Consider the following 20,857-nt stretch of genomic DNA (forward strand, 5'->3'; position numbering starts at 1 on the left):
TTCTTACCTTGAGGTTCCGTTAGAACTCATTTTGGTAAATGTTGTTCTTACTTTTAGTAACGACTCATTCACCTATCCTAACGTCTGATTAATATTTTTTAAGTCACTTATTGAAGTTCTCTCACTAAACAGAATTTCATGCAAATGGTTGGAAAATGTACACATCAAAATAAAAAGGGCATTTGTTGAGTTTATTGAATCTCTCCTATGGTTATGACCCATGGCACACACTGGATATAAGCAGAAAAAATGAGATTATTCCCCCATTTGCTCCACAAATGAATATCACCAAAATGAGCCACCACTGAATGTGTCTGTTCAAAACAGTAAGACCTATCCTTCAACTATGAATACCACGCTCTTCTTCTGGTAACTGCACTAACCTTGTGATCTTATTACATTTCATTTATATTTTTGTGATAAGTGAAATGTAACAGAAGATCTCAATGAACTTGATACTGCCATTGAGAGAATGTTGGGACAACTGCTGTCCCAACATCGTAGCCATAAAAGGAAAAGAATACCTTGAAAAGCTTTAAAAATGATCTGAAATATCATCGAAAATTGTGTCATAATGACACCAGCAATTACCATGGGCCATGACCATAAGATAGCTGATATTAGCAGGGCTCTTTTTTGTAATACATTCAACTGTAAATCAATATTTTCATTTTCTGTCTCTTTAAACTTACTGAAGAAGGTAGAAGAGGTACATCTAAATCATGATAAAAAACACCTTGGAACACTTGCCATTTCATTAGTCTCTTTTCCCTAGTGCCATAACTAAGAATCTCTCTCACAGGGATTCCATCAGAGTCCTCTGGCCTATTCAGTCTACCTTTGCTCCTAGTTTGTTTCACTGCTTTTTTATTCTTAGATACTTTTAGCTTCATGCCCGATACACATGTATTTATATTATAGTCATTAACGAACCCTCTAATTCCTTTATTTTTTTATTTTTTTGCGGTACGCGGGCCTCTCACTCTTGTGGCCTTTCCTATTGCGGAGCACAAGCTCCAGACGCACAGGCTCAGCAGCCATGGCTCACGGGCCCAGCCGCTCCGTGGCATGTGGGATCTTCCCGGACCGGGGCACGAACCCACGTCCCCTGCCTTGGCAGGCGGACTCTCAACCACTGCGCCACCAGGGAAGCCCTCTAATTCCTCTTTTAAAACTTCTCTACTTCTCTGTTTTGGACAAAGTTTTTAAATATATTTTTAAGCCCATAAACAGTAGTTTACTAGAAGAAGCACAGTATATTTTTCTCTGTGTCTAAGGACTGAAGTTTATGCTTAAGAAATTACTAGAGCTAGTGGTATTGGGACACCTGACTATTTGCAGAAATGAACTGCTGAGAAAGGACCTCCTTACCGATCCCCATGACTCAAAGCACTACAAAGCAAACTCAACGTTTGGTTTTGCTCTTTTCTTCTAGAAGAGTGTTAACAAAATTAAATAAACATGCAAAACTCAGCAATACGTTTGTGAAAATGAATATTCTGTTTCCTTTTTATTCCCTGCCTTTTACATAACTTTGTATTTAACATTTTTCATCTTCATTATATTACCTTTCTATAAAGCATTGTCTCACTGGCTTTGTAAACATTATACTCTGCTTCTGCTTCTTAGCAGCTGAAAGTTCACCTCTGATTTTAATTACCTCCTGGGATTCGATTCCCATTGCTTTTCACAATCAATTCTTTTTTTTATGCCATTTTTACTTTTTTATTATTTTTTATTTATTTTTTTTGCGGTACACGGGCCTCTCACTGTTGTGGCCTCTCCCGTTGCGGAGCACAGGCTCCGGACGCGCAGGCTCAGCGGCCATGGCTCATGGGCCCTGCCACTCCGTGGCATGTGGGAATCTTCCCCCACCGGGGCACGAACCTGTGTCCCCTGCATTGGCAGGCGGATTCCCAACCACTGCGCCACCAGGGAAGCCCTACAATCTTAATTCTTAAAATAATAGGCATATGTGTACTTTGTTTTTTTTTTAAGGAGAATAATAAGCTGGATCTACCACACACTAAATCTAAATTCATAGTACCTTCTTTCTTCACAACTCTAATTCAGAATGTGCATTTCTGCATACATTTTTCATGGTTAGTACACTTATAACCTTGTTTTGTTGCTGTTTTCTCTCTCATTTCTGATCACCTCATTCAAAAATCCGTGGCTCTGTCTTAACAGCTTCACTGATTCTACCTCATATTGAAACCTCAATTTGGATGTATGTTTTACTTTTGTACTTATCTTGATTTTTTAATCCTTTCAGTTTTAAACCATTATGTACACAGTACTTAACAAAAGATGCAGACAGTGACGACTACTCTAAAACTTTCTAACCCCTGACTTCTGTGGCCAGGGAGGGAGTTCAATTAAGTAAAACTTTTATGAAGCAAACATTTCCCCAGGAATGCAGTAAAGGCTCATCTTCAATGGTTGAGCTTCAGAAATCCCATCACATTAGACAGACATTTACTAAGCCTACATAAGAACAGAGACTCTGAATTATGTTGCAGGGATACAAAGATAGGTAAACGCATACCCTCAAACTCCAGAACACTGTAGGTACCCTGGTGGATGTGTGGGAGAAAGGAGTTGGTTTCACTGTGATTATTACCACAAAACAAATGCCCTTACCTGTACCATTAATCATGTCACAATAACTTGGCCAATAGGAGAGATTCCTTAGGAATAAAAAAAAAAAAAGAAAGAAAATGATCAGTCTCATTTCAAGAGCACGTTTTCACATTACATTGTCTATTATGAGTCAGTACTCCTGCAAAAATAATATTGATTAGACTAGATGTGTCCAATGCTAGGTTTAAGAAATGTTCTAAGTCATTTGGTCTATGTTTTGTTTGAAGTTTGCATCTTGTTGAGATAAGTAAAGTGCCTGATGCTATTAAGTGGCCAGATTATACAATAAAAGCTGCCAGAAGTTGGCAGTTAGAAACAACTTGGAACAGAGTTCTGCAAAAAGGAAATTGAGAAGCACTTATCAGAAATTTAGCTCTCTACTTAGGGGAAAGTTTTTTTTGTTCTGTGTGTTCAGCTGAATAGGAGGAAAATATTAACCAGATAACTGGTATAAACTCAGTATGAGGGAAGAGGGAAGTGTGGAGGAGGACAGAAAGAAGCAGATGTTTGATCAGTAGAGATTAGAAACATGTAGATAATCAATTTAAACTTTTCCTCTCTTTTACCTCTTACGTGAGTGGGCATTAAAGTAGGATGGAGTTTATTAATTTGTACTCTGGTATCTACATAAGATATATGTATCAACATATATATCTGGAAACAATAAAAACAACAGTAGTGATAGTTTCTCTGCACACTCAGCCACTTTTTGGTGATGGAAAGTGGGTTTTTCACACTCCCAACATACCATCCAATAAGATGTCAAGGCAAGCTGTTGATTCTTTGTTGTTGTTGTTGTTTTTAATTTAATTAATTTATTTTTATACAGCAGGTTCTTATTAGTTATCTGTTTTATACATATTAGTGTATATATGTCAATCCCAATCTCCCAATTCATCCAACCACCATCACCTCCACTGCTCCTGCTTTTTTAAACAGAGTAAACTTAATCATGCTCAGTCTTGCCATGGTCAGTTAAATTAACCTTGTCATAATCTTAAACTCATGGAAAATTCTTACTCCAATTTGGAGCATTTAGTAACACTCCTCAAAAACTCTCTGTAATACTGAAATAGAGGAAATGCTCACTTGCCTCAATATATAGTGATTTCCCCTAAAATGAGCATTTAGATGTGTTCATTTTCCTCCATTAGAATTTTCAACAAAAATACGTGACTATGAACTCTGTAGAAGAAAAAGGACTACACGAGTGTTTAACTGTTTTAAGCAACTTTTAGATAGGAACGCAGTGTGAGGTAATGTTTACTTAATAAAAATATTTCACCTCTTTTGATTTTGACTATTCTTTGTCAGAAAATCACCGACTTAAAAGTCATTTTAACTTTGAGGAGAAAAGGCTCTTCCCTTGATATTTATTGGGGTTCGTCCTATTTTAGACATATGATGAATAAATTAGGTGTACTCCAGATAAACAGGCACAAGCTAGGGGAAAGTAGGAAATCATGGCTATATGAACATATCTCATTCTACTACTGCTTCACAGGAGGCATGCTCCTTATTTTCAAGTTTAATATGTCAGTTTTAGCACTTGAAATACTACTTCCCTTATTGCATTGATAAAGTTTTTAAAAGCTAAGTTACCAATATAGAAAATATTTCAAGAAAATTTTGAAGGGGAAAGTCATGAAAGTGTTGGCATGGATTCATTAAGCTTCCACCTTTATAGGCACATTTAGTCATGTCCTTGGAATGAACAATTTTTATTTGACATGCTCGGTTAAAATAAAAAAAGCAGAAAGATATATTTTCCTACTTACTAGATGAGTTAATGTATTGATTTTCTTCCTTTTCATTTGTGGTTATGTAATTGTATGAGTGCACGATAACGCTGGTTATGCAGCAGAGATGGAAGTAGTTTCTTTAGATTTCTTTATGTAAGAGAACCTATGTATAAAGGTCAACCCTCAGTGGGTCTGACACTCAGCACCTATGCACTAGTGTGACCAGTCGTCACAACTAAAGGGTTAACGCCTGGCAGAACAGGAATTTCTAGGGCTGAGATACAGGCAGGTCTGTTCCACAGGTTGGTGTCTATGCATTACCAGTTGTTAAATAAGTTTCTTGCCTGCCTTAGAGCATCCTAGTGACACACACACACACACTTTGTGTGAATACTTACTTTTTGCCTTTATATGTGTCGATTATGGCAACTTTGCTTATGTCGTCCTTTCCGCTGAAAACTTTATAAACTCCATCTGCGGTATTGTTGTACTGAAAAGATACGTACAAGAAAAAATTACTTCTACAACAAGCCACATTTTCTAAGTTATAAAATATGTAATTAACTTACACAGTTCTCAGTGGTTGTTCATAATTTTTTAATATGATTTGAAATATATATATGCAATAAAGTTTTTAAATTTTTGGTCTTTAACATTTTAAAAAGATACAATATAAAAGGTGCCTAGAAATAAGCACTAGATCCTCAGACAGAAGGAAACAAATAGCAAAGCTGACATCCAACTCTAGCACTTTTCATAATTAAGCCAGAAAGGCCATCTTAATCACTACTCCTATTTTATTGAGGTGAGGGGATAATGAACAAAACCTATGAGAACAATGACAGATTTCTAGAAGTATTCTCAATGTTATGATCTTTAATAAGATAATAAGTGCTTACAAAATTTAAAGCAGAATTAGCCAAGGAAAGAATTAAGAATATTTGTGTTAAATAATAGTAACTGAATTTATTATCCCTTAAGGCTTTCTATATTCATATTTGATTGATCTATGAACTTGCAATCCTAAAAGCCATCTAAAGTAAAATAACCACCACGAACTGGAGAATATAACTAATACGTCATATAGTGCCAAATGAAATCACCGTCGTATTTTCAATGCAATAGTCACCTTGTCCTATTTATAATTCAAAACATTATGCTATAACTAAGTACATAACCAAGTTCACATTTTTCTTTATCTCCAAACTGCCATTTCATGACATTTGTAGATTCCTAGAAGTTCTTATCAACTAATTCTGTGAAAATATGACATTGCTGACTTATCAATCTGCTGTGCAATTTCTGGTGACTTTTAAATTTACATTGAAATAAATTTGTAACAGGTCTAGAGAAGGAAGAATGATATGATGAATACAATTAACAAAAATAAAAATATGGTATTAAACTTGATTTTTTTTTTTTCGGTACACGGGCCTCACTGTTGTGGCCTCTCCCGTTGAGGAGCACAGGCTCCATACACGCAGGCTCCGGACGCGCAGGCCCAGCGGCCATGGCTCACAGGCCTAGCCGCTCTGCGGCATGTGGGATCTACCCAGACCGGGGCACGAACCTGTGTCCCCTGCATCAGCAGGCGGACTCTCAACCTACTGCGCCACGAGGGAAGCCCCTAAACTTGATTTATCGGACAGGAAATCAAAACCAAAAACAATGCTCAAAGTCTTACCAGCTTATAACCTTATTTTTGACAGTTGTGTATTTATCTAAGAGTGGAAACTTGATTAAATGTGCTAAATTCAGATAAGCAAATTCTCCCAACTAGGAAAACTAAATCCATGTAGGTAGAGACTTTTTAAAAACTTAGAACATTTATTCCCATATCAGAAATAGGGTTAACACACTAAATGATAAAATTATGAATTGTCAGTGCCAGTATATTTATCCAATTAAAGTCTAACAGTATCAACATTCATACTTCGTACTCACAGGATAAAACACACCAACTGTAGTGGGAATAGGGTATGGAACCAAACTCAAGAATGGATCCTTATAGCCCCACAATAGTTCTTTCAAAGTTCTCTTTTGAAACATAGAAGATTTTGACTTTTTGATAAGTGAATTGAGTACTCCTTGAATAAATACGTTTGGGTAGAGGTGGGGTGCAGCCTGCAAAAAAAAAATCACCGTTTAAGACACCAATTGTAGTATCAGATTTTAAACAAATAAATGGAAAATACTAGAATTAAGCTTGATAAAAGTTTTCAACTGTATCTTTAAAATGACTGCCAAATCTCGCCAAGACTAAAAGTGTATTTTTTCTTCATCTCTGAATGATTACATTTCTCTGCCTCAGTGTGAGCCACAGGAAGAAGACTGTCAAAGTTAAATCCTACTTTTTAAGAAATAAAATTTTATTTATTTATTTATTTTTGGCTGTGTTGGGTCTTTTTTGCCGCATGTGGGCTTTCTCTAGTTGCAGAGAGCGGGGGCTAGTCTTCTTTGCTGTGTGCCGGCTTCTCATTGTGGTGGCTTCTCTTGTTGTGGAGTATGGGCTCTAGGCACATGGGCTTCAGTAGTTGTGGCTCACGGGCTCAGTAGTTGTGGCATACAGGCTTAGTTGCTCCGTAGCATGTGGGATCTTCTCTGACCAGGACTCGAACCCGTGTCCCCTGCATTAGCAGGTGGATTATTAACTACTGCGCCACCAGGGAAGTCCTAAATAATACACTTTAAATAGTTTTCTAATTCAGTTGATTATTCTATAATCTTGTTATCTTTCCAAATGAGTGTAATTCAAAATAATGCCGTAAGAACACATTTTCATAAAAATAACAAAATAAATGATATCTAATAGTAGTTCTAATCATGAGATTAATTACAGAGGATTCTAGAGTATTTCAAAACCAGTAATTTCGCTGTTTGTCTACTCACTGCTACAGCCAGATTGAGAACAGTGAAAGTGTCATTCTCGGTTCCAACTGATAGTGAGGGTTCAAAGATGGCACCGTTGGGCTGTAGGAAAGAGACCGTGTGGGTCTCAGAGTCATGGGTTATATTTTCCTTGGCTAGATAACGAACTCTGAAAAAAAAAGTAAATAAAACTCAAAATAATTGTTGCAAGTGAACATTAAGTCTCAAATGCCGTTCATTCATGCAACAAATAATTTTTGAGTGCACAGACTATGTCAGAAATTAGGCTAAACAGGTGGGTTAAAATGATATATAAGCAAATGCTGAGTTTCTAGCAAATCAGAGAAGGTGGGGAGGGGTGGGTGGGGAGGTGTCTTAGAGGTGCAGAGCAGGGGAGAAGGAGTACGCGTTATTATAGGAGTTTACACAGAGTCTGTGGGAAAACACAGAACAGGTACAAACCCAGGCTTGGGATGGTTATGGGGGGATAATGGACAAGATACAATTCCACATAAGTGGTCTGAATGACAAGGAGAAGTTTAGTTAGGTAAAATAGGGTAGAAAATAGCATGTAGAAGATTAAGGAGTAAGAACATGGTGTAATTTTAGATACGCAAACTTTTCACTATGGTTGGTTTACAGAGTTAGAGTAAGGAGAGTGGTGGAAATAAAGCCACTAAAATAAACAAGATCTCAAACATAAAAGGGTTGTGTCCTGTACTCAGATATTTAGCTTTTTATCCTGAGGGTCGGGAGGAGACAGCAGAGAGGCTGAAGGAAAGGAACAGCAAAAGCACGTTTCCGTACATAAGAAAGAATGTTCAAAGTACACAGCCTTTCCAGTACTGGCTTTTTCATAATTTCTGGTATTTTAATCAGAATTAAAATAACTAATGGAATATAATTTCCACTTTAGAGACCATTCCCCTCCATCTCTGCCCCATAGATTGTATACTTATGAGTTCTAAGCTCCTGGCTCTAAAATCTCTAGGCAAAGTACCAACTACTTTTTAGGAATGTGGTGAAGGGTTATATATGGAAAAAAATCTTTTGCAAGTATAAGATATTTACTGAGATGCAATAAGGTAGACATTATTCATTGCTCTATCATATATCTGAATGTCTATTATGTGAGGTTCTAATAGTTATCTGTTGTTATCTAACTAAGGTGAAGACTGAAAAAGCATGGGACTGAAATGGAAAAAATAAAATGAACCAAAAACACCTGACCTGATTTCAATCAGGTATAATAAAAATGTAAATTGCTATAACATAGGTAGTATGTGTGTTTTGTATCCCCAAGCAGTGTCTGGTACATGGTAAGTTCTTCGTAAATATTTTTGAATGAATAAATTTATTGTTCACATTCTTTAAAAAGAGAATTCACAAAAAATTGAAATAGATTTTATTTCTAATGTAATTTCATCAAGCTTTATTATTTATTCTTCTTGGAGCACTGTAGACATGCAAAGAATATAAAAATCTGCAACATCTCCCTGGAGAGTCTATTACTAGTCAATTACTCTTTTCTATTAGATAACTGTACATTAAAATTAGATTACATATTAACTTTTAAAATTAAAATACTTTAATTTTCAGGATTATATATATATATGTATATATATATATATATATATATAAAATAATTGAAATAGAAAAATAATTGTGACCCAAATTCTAGTTTACTTAGTTGTACTTACATTGTACCAGTAGATGGCACTGACTAACAGAAAAATCCTTTAAACTGAGGCCTGTGTTTAGAACGTACTTTTAAAAAGAGAACATGAATCACTAAAGTTTTTGTTTAAAAATTAGAATGTATACAGGTTTCAGAAAGTGTTGGTTAATAAGGCCAAAGGGAGGAATTTGCCTCCGATTTTGCTATGTACTCCTGCCAAAACAAAGTAATTTAAAAAAAAAAAAAAGATTGGATCTGAGAATATTCTGAAGGAGTTACCAGGTCTTCATAGAGATGGTGTAGGTTGGAACATACATAATTCAGATCTCTATCCAGGCAATTTTATGCTTTGACCCATGTCACATCTTGTCAAAGTTTCATCAAGCTCACTTTAGCAGCCAAAAGCCAAATAAGCCTGTGGTTTGAGGAGAGACATCCTCCTCCACTTTGAATTTCAACTGAGTTCAGGGTGTAATTGATGGGGAGGCAGGATCACCTCAACACGTGGAAGACGCTCAAACTATTAACTTTTTCGGAAAGGTAAATGTCATTTTCCCATCATTTAAGGCATCCAAGCAGACACTAAGGGCCGTTTTGTTGACATCATGAGACAAGATGACTTGTAGTTAATCACAAATTCGTTTAACATTGTTATATAAATAGGAGTTTATTGTGTATGTACTTTAGCTGCAAATCCAACTTCTCTTCTCCAGGTAAATCAATTATATCTAACCCACCCCCTTTCATCCCTTCAAGAGCAAGGTTTAAGCCTCTAAGAATAAAATATGTATTAACTGTCAACTATCAGAGCAGGACTAGGGCAGGATTCAATATTATGTTTATGTTTTCCACACCCCAATTAATATCTTTAAAAGTAAAAACATAACCCTCCAAACAAACAAAAAATTAAAAACTGTGATGAGTTCCCAAATTCTAAGTATTTTCTTTTATCACATGTATTCGGTTCTCTCAGGGTATGATTTTTAATCAGTTATGCATAGATTCTTACTAGGTCATATGTGAATTCTACATTTTCATAGGTACACATCACAGCTAACAACAGTTTTTGGGCGAAGGTATTCATACAGGCTTTTCATAACAACATAAGAACTGTAAGACCATGAAAAAATAAAAATATTTTCCAAGGTGAGGTGTTGTTTTGTTTTGTTTTGTTTTCTGGGTTTTTTTTTTTTGTAACAATGAAAACCATGTCTTCTTTGACAGAGCTGTGAATAGTCACAGACCTGTGCCGGGAGACAGGAGACGTGGGGATAATTATTAGGACAGAATAGGCACCAAGGCTCTTGGCAGCTTACGTATCATGTGCTGCGGCAGCAGGCATCACCCTCCCAACTACTGTTATTTCATTATATTTGCGTGTGAGCTGTCAATCTAGAAATATATTAATGCACGGAAAGGAGAGAAATTATATAATCATAGACTATCTGAAACAGATAAGAAAGTAAAACTATGAATTAGAAGAAATCATTACAAATACGAAATTTTGTAATAATACTTGATCATGGCATATGAGTAGTTGTATTATTCTTGAGGAAAAACCACTCATGTGTATAACAAATGATACAGCAGGATTAGCCACCTTCACATATGGGCACCATAAATATATTCCTGATACCTGGATAAGGTTAGTGTTTTTAGCACCTCAATCTCCCCTTTTCCTACTTTGATAGTTAGAAAATACACATAGTCTATAACTTACATAGGAGAAAATGTACACAAATATCTAAGAGTTACCTGTTCCTAGGTTTGTGTGAACATGGACAAATCATTTCACTTACTCTGGTGTCAGTTTGTTTTTAAATTTACAAAATGAAAAGTTCTGGCTAATTATTTCCCCCTACTTCCAATAGGCTATGATTCTATTCCAAAGTATGTTAAGGCATGTAGATAAAGGTGTAGCTTATTCAGTCTCAGTACTGAAGAAAACATAAGAATGAAACTACTGAATAAATACAAACACCCACATGACCTGGAAATTAGTTTGAATAGAAGTCCTTAGCAGGTATTGTAGTTAGGTAGAAACAGTTTAATGCTGCGGTTCTCAGAATTGAGTGTGTATTGTAGTCCCCCAGAGTACTTGTAAAACTCATTACTGGGGTCTAAACCAAGTGTCTCTGATTCATTTGGTCTAAGGTGGGGCCTGAGAATTCACATTGCTACTTAGTTCCCAGGAGATGCTGATGTGGCTGGTTCAGGAGCCACCCTTGGAGAACCACTCATATAACCTACACTTTCAATTTTAGGATTTCAGAGTGCTCTGGTTTTAAAATTGTGATAGATGGTTTTTTATTTAGCATGCATATTTTAGACTTGTTGAAAATATATGCCACAAGTGTAAAACTCCTGTAACTTCCTAAATGTAGGGCAGTTAATTGGTGCTGGTAAATTCATAATAAAATATATATTTCTTATCATCATTAAATCCTTAGATTAGGCTTTTGTATAGGCAGAAACAGAATATTTCAATGTATGTTAATGGCAAGAAAATAATAAGTACATTTCAATACAATGGCAGTTGTCAAGTGGAAGCTTTTTCAGAAACACATATGGTCAAGGAAAGAGTGCCACTTTTTATGGGGACTCGCTCACCTGTACGTGTAAGGACCTCTTTGCTTAACTTTAATTTTGCTGCTGTTAACTGCCACCTCTTCTGGATTCTGCACATCAAAGATCCAAAACTGTCTGTAAACTGTTGTGCCTGTTTTAACCCAATTTTTAAAAGCAATTGTACCTTCTTCAAGGACAGTTTCCTATGAAAAAGAAAACAAGTTTGGGTTATTTCTTTGTAGTAAATACGGGCACTTGTGGGAGTTTAAAACCATTAATGAGTTAGTGAAAGAACCAAGCTCAAGTATCTTGTTTGTGAGAACCTCTGCAACCTGCCACAGGTTGCGGCAGAAATGTTTTCAACACATTTGATAGCAATCTCTTTTCGTCAACCTTTTACAAAGAGAATCAGTGTCTAATATTGCAGACCATGTCTGTCGATTGTAAGGCCAACCATTAGCAAGCTTTAGAGTGACCTTATGGCAACATTGCAACAGTTTATAACACAATTTATTAAGCTAATTTAAAGCTTTTCCAAAAATTTATTATCAGGTTGAATATTAACTTCTCTTCTGCCCTCAGTGAGATGGATTGAAGAGGCAAAACCGAAAAACTGAGAGAAAATTCTAGTGGTATTGGAAGCTTTTTCACTTTCTTCAAAAGTTGGATACTTCAGGGGAATATCACTTAATATCTTTTAAATTAAGAAAAACACAAATTTGACTTCTCCCCTTCAAAACCCTGCTAAATGAGGCTTTCCCAACTCTCAGTACATTTGCAGAAACCTACTAGTACATGTTTCCAAAAATTACAAGTTTAATTCATTATTATTAGGTTAATACTTTTTTTTAAAAAAGGATGAAATAAGGAAGTTTTCATGTTATCCTTTTGTGAAATCCATTGAAAATCTTTGATGATCCTTGTAATAAAGATAGACAGATAGGAAAAATACCAATGACAGAATCAGAAAACCCTACATTAGAAATCTCTCTTGTGCTTCAGGAGTTGGGACTGAGTAGAAAGTCACCAAAGCCCTTGGGTCAATTTCAGTATCTGTAAAACGAGGGAATTATCATAGATGCTCTCCTGGATTCCTCCCAAGGCTTTCCCTCTCTGGGCAGGAAGCCTATGAAGCTCTAGTAGCTAACGCAGACAAAGGTGACTTTGTAGCAGGCAGTGGTTCCAAGTAAGCACCTTGGGAGGAATGCCCAGGTGTCAAGTTCCAACTTACCTTGCTGCCAGAGGAAGAGGAAGGAAAGTATTTCACACAAAATGAGCCTAATAAGACCTAGGAATACAGGGACAATCTGACTTCTTTGTTTCTGTCACCTGGAAGCATCAATTCATAGAATGATGGATCAGGAAAGGACATTGGACATTAGCACATTTTCTAGGAGAGCGTGCTGAGGCTCTGAGAAACCAGGTGTCTGGCTCAAGGGTAACTGAGGCAAATACCTAGAAGCAGAATCATGACGAGGATCCTAGTCTCTGACCCTTAGGCTGGTCCTCTTTTACACCGTGTTTTACTAGTTTTTGTTCCTGTCACCTCTGCACTTAGTTGGTAGAAGTCAAGTTAAGTTTCATATCTTCAGGAAACTTTACTTATTACTTAGTGGAGAGAATAAGGGAATTCCTTAGAGAAGAACAGGACATCAGCTAAAATGCCTTTACAAAACCCTGTGCTGTTGCAATCATTGCTGTTGCAATGCAATTGGAGCTGCTAAAGCGATGTTAGATCTTCTTACTTTTTACAAGCAATTGTCCTTGAAAATCTTTTTATTTGCTCCTAAAAAGTCTATTTCCATAGCAAGCTCAAAATTAAGACAAAATTGTGTACAGATACAGTATTAATGCTATTCTTTTAAATGTTAAGGTGTTTACCCTAAATGATGGGGCTTTTGAAGCTGAAATCTATATGGAAGCTGAAAGCTCTGTTAATTTACCCATTTCAAGAGACTTTAGGAGGGGAAAACACACACGAACATACACACATACACATAATTACTCTCACCCTATAGAATGTTAAGGACTAATATATATAGTATCAATTGTTTATCATGTACCTCTCAAGGCACATACTTTATTTCAGTTCTTAATGAAAGGAACTCAGTAATGTACTTGGCAGGACAGAAAACTCCCTAACTCTGATGCTTGTGCATTTCATATCAAAAGACATTGTAACTGTATCATGCCTTTCTTCTAACGCCATGAATTACTTTGTCTTATTTGTTGACCTAGAGATTTTTTTTAATGGGGAAATTGAAACACAAAGAGTTGAAATGAATGCATTGAATTACTAGCTTTAGAATTAGGGTCATCTAACCCTATCCAGTTTTTAGAAATAGAAGTGGGTCCTAGAGAAGCAGATGTCTGATTCAATGTTGTATGACAATTTAGTAGTAGATAATGGAGAATCTGGCATTTCACTCCAATCTTGTGTGGTTTCCGTAACACCATGGTTTGTTCAGAGACACAGAGAAAAATATTGAAGCAGTCACAATAGGAATGAATTTCTTCTGATCCTAACATTATCAAATGTACTAAAAAGTTGTAGAGGCCTCTTTGACTACCAAGGCTAAATATATCATAAGTTCCTGTAAAAGGAGCAGAAGTTTTTATGTTCTTTGTGAATTTAGGAGGCCTTGATTTTAAGTTGACTTTGGACTCTCTACCCCATTTTGCAGATCTTTTACTAAATTTGAAGTACAAAGGTGATAATTATGTGTACAGAAAAAGTAATATAATTTAACATCCTCTCACTTGGCTAATATGTACATCAGTATCTGTCCCTGACTTTAAGTGTTCAGACTATCCAGTCCTAGTAATGAGTGGATACCAGCCTGATGACTGCCACATGACAGGGTCTCCAGCTGGGTTTAAAGCCACTTACCTTGAAACTTCTATTTTGCTACATTAATTTAAAGGTAGATATATGGGACTGTAATGCCCTCTATCTAGTCACCTGGTCACTTGATTATTGCTGTTACGGGAAAATAGTACTCATCAACTTTAGTGTAACTATTAAAATGTCCTTGATATCTTCCTATGCCTGAAGTATATAGAATACATATGTAGAAAATATATTGTCCCATTTCTCAGGGCTCTTACAGAGTACCAAGAGACGGAATCGTATATAGCAGATCTTTTTTTTTTTTTTTGGCCACGTCACGTGGCACGCAGATCCCAGTTCCCTGACCAGGAATCAAACCTGCGCCCCCTGCAGTGGAAGCGCGCAGAGTCCTAACCACTGGACCACTGGGGAAGTCCAAGAGATTTTAATCTATGAGTAGATTTCCTTAGCCTACTCCCAGCCTGACCAAGTATATTGGCTTCTTCACTCAAAGCCTAGAGTGAAGTGGTTAACAATGAAATAGATGCTATGAGTTTGATTCCCAGTTTGGTCACATGCTAACCAATTAAACCTGGGCAGGTTATTTAATTTCTTTGTACCTCAGTTTCCTTATCTGTAAAATAGGGATACTAATAATAACATTAGATTGAACTATATGAAATTAGTATTTTTGAAAGTCAAAATAAGTGGAATATGGTGTAATTAAATATTTATCCTCATAGGTTATTGTAAGAATGAATAAATATGAGCACGCAGAACAGTGTTAGCACATTCAGTAAACATTGACTATTATTATTATACAAATATCCTCCACCCCTTAGAGGGAGAACTCTCATCTCACTTACTTTCCAGATTGCTTTAACTACTTCGTTCATAGGATTCCTATCTAAACCAGTCATCTGGCAAGAACTCATGTAAAATCCTGTGACACTACTTCTTCTATTTAATCACTCTTCTATTTATTCTCCATCCAGTGAAATCAAAACTTCCCTAGAAAGCAGAAACATACTGAAAAGAGTCTTTATCCTCTCCACTCACTATTTCAATTTGTTCTGTTTAGGACCAGTTACAAGCAGTCTTCCCATTTCAAAAAACATTCTCCTACGTGTGTACATGATGCATATGTGTGTGTGTGCGTGCTGAGAGAGAGAATGAATTAGAATATTACTACCAGTTGTGTTGAGAGTCAAAAAGTGGTTTTAGTCTCAGGTTATCAAGTCAACAGTTAAACCACAGAATAACATTTGGTGAAATGGATCAGATTTAATGTGTTTCTGAAACTCAGAAATCAGCTGTCAAGAGTTTATGGAAGAACCTAAAATGGGAGATTTTGTATTTGGCATGAAAAGTAAACTATGTTGATATTAAGTTGGGCTAGAGGAAGAAAATTACACATGCTGATCTGCTTTTTCTTAAAACATTTTAAAGTGATTTTATTATTGGAGCTAATATGCAAATATATGTGTTTAAACCATGTTATTCTGCTCTTTAAATTTATAATTTGTTTTAGAGTATTTCATGTTCTCATATATTATCATTAAATTTAACACAAATGCTACCATCTTTAACAACCTATACTTCTGGCACTTTTTTTTAGCTTTTTAGATACTATAATAATGTAAAAACTATTTTATCATATCTGGAAATGCTCTAAGCATATATTATGAAATTAATTTTACTATTAAATATGTACTGTTGATTTGAAATTCTAGTCATTTTAATGAACATAAATAATTGTTATTTCAATTTATTTTATCTGGAAGCACTTTTTTGGCTACTGAAGGATCATTCTTTTCAAGAATGGGGGAAGGAAATGATGGTATAATTGAATGATGGTATAATTGAACATTAGTTTTTAATTGGAAATAAAGGTATCTTTAATTTCCTTCTTGGTGTTCTACAGTTAATATCATAGGGAAATTAAATTGAAATTATTTTAAATTGCCTGTTATATAATATTCACCAAACATATATCAAGTGACATTAACAGTGTCAAGTGATAAGTTAATCTTTGTAAATGGTGGCAGAACTTTGACCTTTTTCTGAAGTCCTCTGGTAATTTCTACTTTCCACATTCATGGCAGCTCATGCCATTGACTTTTAGTGTGTCTAGCAAGAGTGCATAAACCTGCTGGGCCCACACAAATCTATTAGGAATCAAAGTCTAAAATACTGGTAAAAAAAGTTTCCAGTTATAATGCATAAAAAGCACAAAGTCCCTAAAAAATATCCCTTGGAAATAACGAGTAAAGAAATACATATATATATACATATACACACACACACATATACACATGAAGTAAAATGTATGGACTAGTTTAGGCCATTTCAAAGGCTGGTGTCTGGTGCCATCTTTTAGAACTGGAAGGCATCATAGAGTCCCAATTCTATATTTAAAACTTAGGTAACAACAGGATATGATTTTCTGATCTTTTTAAATTAAGCACTTCTTTTTTTTTATGGTGCTTGTATACAGGTAATAACTTTGCCAAGTTGCTACTAGTCCGTTAAATACAGCAAGTAATCTGCAATGAGTTTCAATTGTAGACAAAGCTGACCAGTAGTAAAACTTGTATATATTTGTAAAATAACAGAATTAACCTAAGTGCTCTGAGTCAGTGGTAAGATACTTGGCTCTCTGGGATTACACATAATTCAAAGATTTGACTTATATTGCATGCCGAACAGATACATATGCCAATCTCATTTAAAAAATAATTTTTTAGGGCTTCCCTGGTGGCGCAGTGGTTGAGAGTCCGCCTGCCGATGCGGGGGACACGGGTTCGTGCCCCGGTCTGGGAAGATCCCACATGCCGTGGAGTGGCTGGGCCCGTGAGCTGTGGCCGCTGAGCCTGCGGGTCCGGAGCCTGTGCTCCGCAATGGGAGAGGCCACAGCGGTGAGAGGCCCGTGTACCGCAAAAAAAAAAAAAAAAAATTAATAATAATAATTTTTTAAACTAAATAAAAAAGAAACAGTTTTATTTAAATAAAGAAAAAGTCCCAGCATCTTTACATGATTCAAATGGGCAAGATCATCATGGATATATGAACATCCGAGAGCAAACTCAGGCTTAGTCTTAAATGTACCACACAGCCCCTAACCATTGAAGGTATTCTGATGATGTCTTGGTCTGTGGATATTGAGCTGGGTTACAATGTAAACCAAAGATTGCAGATAACCCTCATTTCAAAAACAAGAAAGGAAAACACTCTATTTATTTATTTTATCCCTGCTTTGTTACCCTGCCCTAGTGAAATTATACTTTCAAAGTCATTACTGATGATGTTCTAACCATTATTTCCTTAATTTTCATCTGCCTGAGATCATTTTATTCTTTCCCTGAAAATTGGCTTCCTATTAACTTCCCAAAAAATGCACTCTATTGTTTTCGTTGCTCCATATAAAATAATTTTACCCTTTTCTGTTTTTGTCTTCCTACCTACCTCAGAATGCACATATCCTATAGTAATTTCTCTGCCCTTTTGTCTCTATATTCAAATTCTCCTTAAGCAAATCTACTGTTTAGTTTTATCTGTATTCTCTATAATAATGATCAAATCTCTTGAGCTCTGACCTCTGAAATATACACTGATGTTCATATCAAATCGCTTATAAAATGTCTGTTTTTTATTCTTCTAAGGTATACAGTTCTATCAATAACAACTGGACATCTTGCAGTTTGTTCTTTTTACTCCTCTCTCTCCCTGTTTAGTCCCTCTATCCCATTGTATCCCATCACCCATCAGTTCTAGGTACTCCACCACACTAAACCAGAGTGCCTTTTGTTATGTGCAGACTCTGCAAAGATCTTTCTAAAGGGAGTCTTAAATTCTCCTTGAAAGTGGTCATGTCCTACATAGCGCTTCCTGTTTTTGGTCTCCTCACTTTCCAGTACATTCTATTGTAGAATTATAGAGTACAAAACTGTGTAAATCATCTAGTCTCTCCCTTTAGATTGCCTAGGTATGGAAACTAACTCGTCCTCCTTTTGGCTAGGTGAGTTGGCAAGTTGATTTAGGGTCTTGTGACTGTAAAATGGGTAAAATAGTAGTACCTTCTCATAGATATTTCTGAAGATTAAATGAATTAGTATATATGCAGCTCTTAGTAGGACTAAATAAATGCTTTATTAGTATATAGTATGGTATATTAGTATGTATGGTATATAGCATATTAGTATATAGTATATTTGATATCAATCTCTGAATGCAGATTTTGTTATATCTAACACCTACCAGAAAACATAAACCATCTACTATTGCCTATCATTTCATTAATTAGTCTTCTAACTGATGTTCAAAGCTTCCTAAATCTTACCCCATGTTATTATTTTTCTAATTGTCTCTCCTGTTAATCCTATATTTTTGGCACATTTTTTAATATTCCTCCTTCCCTCGTCACAACATTTACTTGCATTTCCACAACTTTTCCCATAGTATTAAACAGCCCTTTGACACTTTTATTGGAGCCTTCTTTGGACTTTCAAAATTTTGTACTTCAAAATCCAATTCAAATCTCACCTTCTTCCTGAAGTTATTGAATACTCTGAGAAAGTTCTCTTTCTAAATAATATTTATTTTCTACAGTATATGCTTTAGAATTCAATTATAGAGTTTCACAGGTCTCTGTAGTTTTTACAATATGCTTTCCCCAGTTAAAACTTATATTTCTTGAGATAAATATTTATTTTATTCTCTCTTAGCCTCTATACAAAAGCAAATTTCTGATGTCTGAAAACTCTTATTTCCTCAGGATTAGCCATTGTGAACTTAGAGATAAACAGTAAACAATTAAAATAGATGCTGGCACCCCTCATGCCATCTAACAGGGTCTAAATGAATAATATTGTTGAATAATAAGAAAGAACAGATGACCACTATTAAGCTACAGATGATCAATTATGTATCAAAAAAGTCTTAGTCTAAAATGCTGTGCACTGGAAGATTATTGTCACTTTTCTATTCTGAAGATTTTTCCACAAAATAAGTTATAGTCTCTGTGTTAGAACTGATCCTGTTCTCTCGCCCCAGAATATACAGAAGAGAAGAAAGTTTATAGAGCAGAAAGGGTGTTGAACAATGGCAATTCCCTCTCGCACTATTAGATTCTCCCCACCTCACCATCACCTGTCTGTCTCTATTGAACTGTATTAAAAATAGGGCTTCCCTCGTGGCACAGTGGTTAAGAATCCACCTGCCCATGTAGGGGACATGGGTTCGAGCCCTGGTCCAGGAAGATCCCACGTGCTGCAGAGCAACTAAACCCGTGCACCACAACTACTGAGCCTGCGCTCGAGAGCCCGCGAGCCACAACTACTGAAGCCGATGCGCCTAGAGCCCGTGCTCCACAGCAAGAGAAGCCACCACAATGAGAAGCCCGTGCACCGCAACAAAGCGTAGCCCCTGCTCACCACAGCTAGAGAAAGCCCACGTGCAGCAACAAAGACCCAATACAGCCAAAAATAAATAAATATATAAAATATAATAACAATAATATCAAGAAAACTGGGAATTCCAAGGAAGGAGATGGAATTTAATGTATATTTTCAGTTAAATGCATGAGGTTGAAATTTTTGCAGTCTGTTAGCAAGAGAAAGCATAGAAATGACTATACTGTTATTAAGCAAATATAGCATGCAAGTATAGAAACTATACCTAAAAATGTCCTATTTTTAAAAAATCTGTTATACTAAGACAAGAGCTGTAATGGTACAGTGAGAAAAGTTTTTAAATTTAAAGACTAAGCATTTTAGCTAAACCAAAAAAACACTGGAAAATAGTTAACTTCTTGTCCTGGGTAACTAGATTTGAAATTAAATCTTCATATTTATTTGTCAATTAGGTCAGTGCTTTAGTGAAATATAATTGTATATGTTTATACTCCTAGTAAGAGTAAGATGTTAAACATGGATGAATGGATGAGACAGATCAAGGTCTTAGCAGGAACAGAAACTTCAGTATGAGTTGGTAGTCTAGCCCATTTTCAGATTCAGTTCTTGTTGTTCTCCATGTGCACTGTGCTTACTAACGTCTAGACCGCTGACATCTGAATCAGGCTGAGCGCTGAGGCCAGCATTCAGATATGTTTTATTTGGCTAGCGCTGTATTTTATTTATTTATTTATTTATTTATTTTTAGTGAATGAAATAATACTTTATAATTTTGATTAAGAGGTAAAGGAATAGAGAACAATTGAATTTGAGATATTCGAGAGAATAATTTGGAAATTAATCTTTCAGTGTTTACTTTCAATGTTCATACAATGAACTAGGCTTCTATTCAGCCTCACTATACATGATATGATGCATCACATAACTTTGTGTAAGTTGCCACAAATACAGGATACCTAATATACAATGAATGAAAGAAATTTTGTCAGCAAGACTGCCCTCATAGCTCCATTTCACTTTATATTTGTTTTTCAGTTTTCTTAGATTTTCAATGTATTTATACACAAACTCATTTTGTCTATAGCATTGAAATAGTAAAAAAAAAACAAAAAAAAAA

The 20,857-nt window shown here is 35.7% G+C and overlaps 1 protein-coding gene across 7 annotated transcripts in view; it reads right to left on the bottom strand.

Annotated features, from left to right (window-relative positions):
* LOC113629414 (platelet glycoprotein 4) overlaps positions 1-20,857 on the bottom strand; it is a 61,796-nt gene that overhangs the window by 8,870 nt on the left and 32,069 nt on the right. For all 7 annotated transcript variants that reach the window (XM_027123791.1, XM_027123792.1, XM_027123788.1 and 4 more), the window contains exons 4-8: positions 11,542-11,702; positions 7,275-7,422; positions 6,330-6,509; positions 4,784-4,875; positions 2,644-2,690 (exon numbers count right to left, since the gene is read on the bottom strand). In XM_027123791.1, the coding sequence (XP_026979592.1) occupies positions 2,644-2,690; positions 4,784-4,875; positions 6,330-6,509; positions 7,275-7,422; positions 11,542-11,702 (628 nt within the window). The remainder of the gene's footprint in view (positions 1-2,643; positions 2,691-4,783; positions 4,876-6,329; positions 6,510-7,274; positions 7,423-11,541; positions 11,703-20,857) is intronic.

The sequence above is a fragment of the Aethalodelphis obliquidens genome, unplaced genomic scaffold (genome assembly GCF_003676395.1).
Source record: "Aethalodelphis obliquidens isolate GAN/ISIS:26980383/991018 unplaced genomic scaffold, ASM367639v1 scaffold27, whole genome shotgun sequence".
Lineage (NCBI taxonomy): Eukaryota > Metazoa > Chordata > Mammalia > Artiodactyla > Delphinidae > Aethalodelphis > Aethalodelphis obliquidens.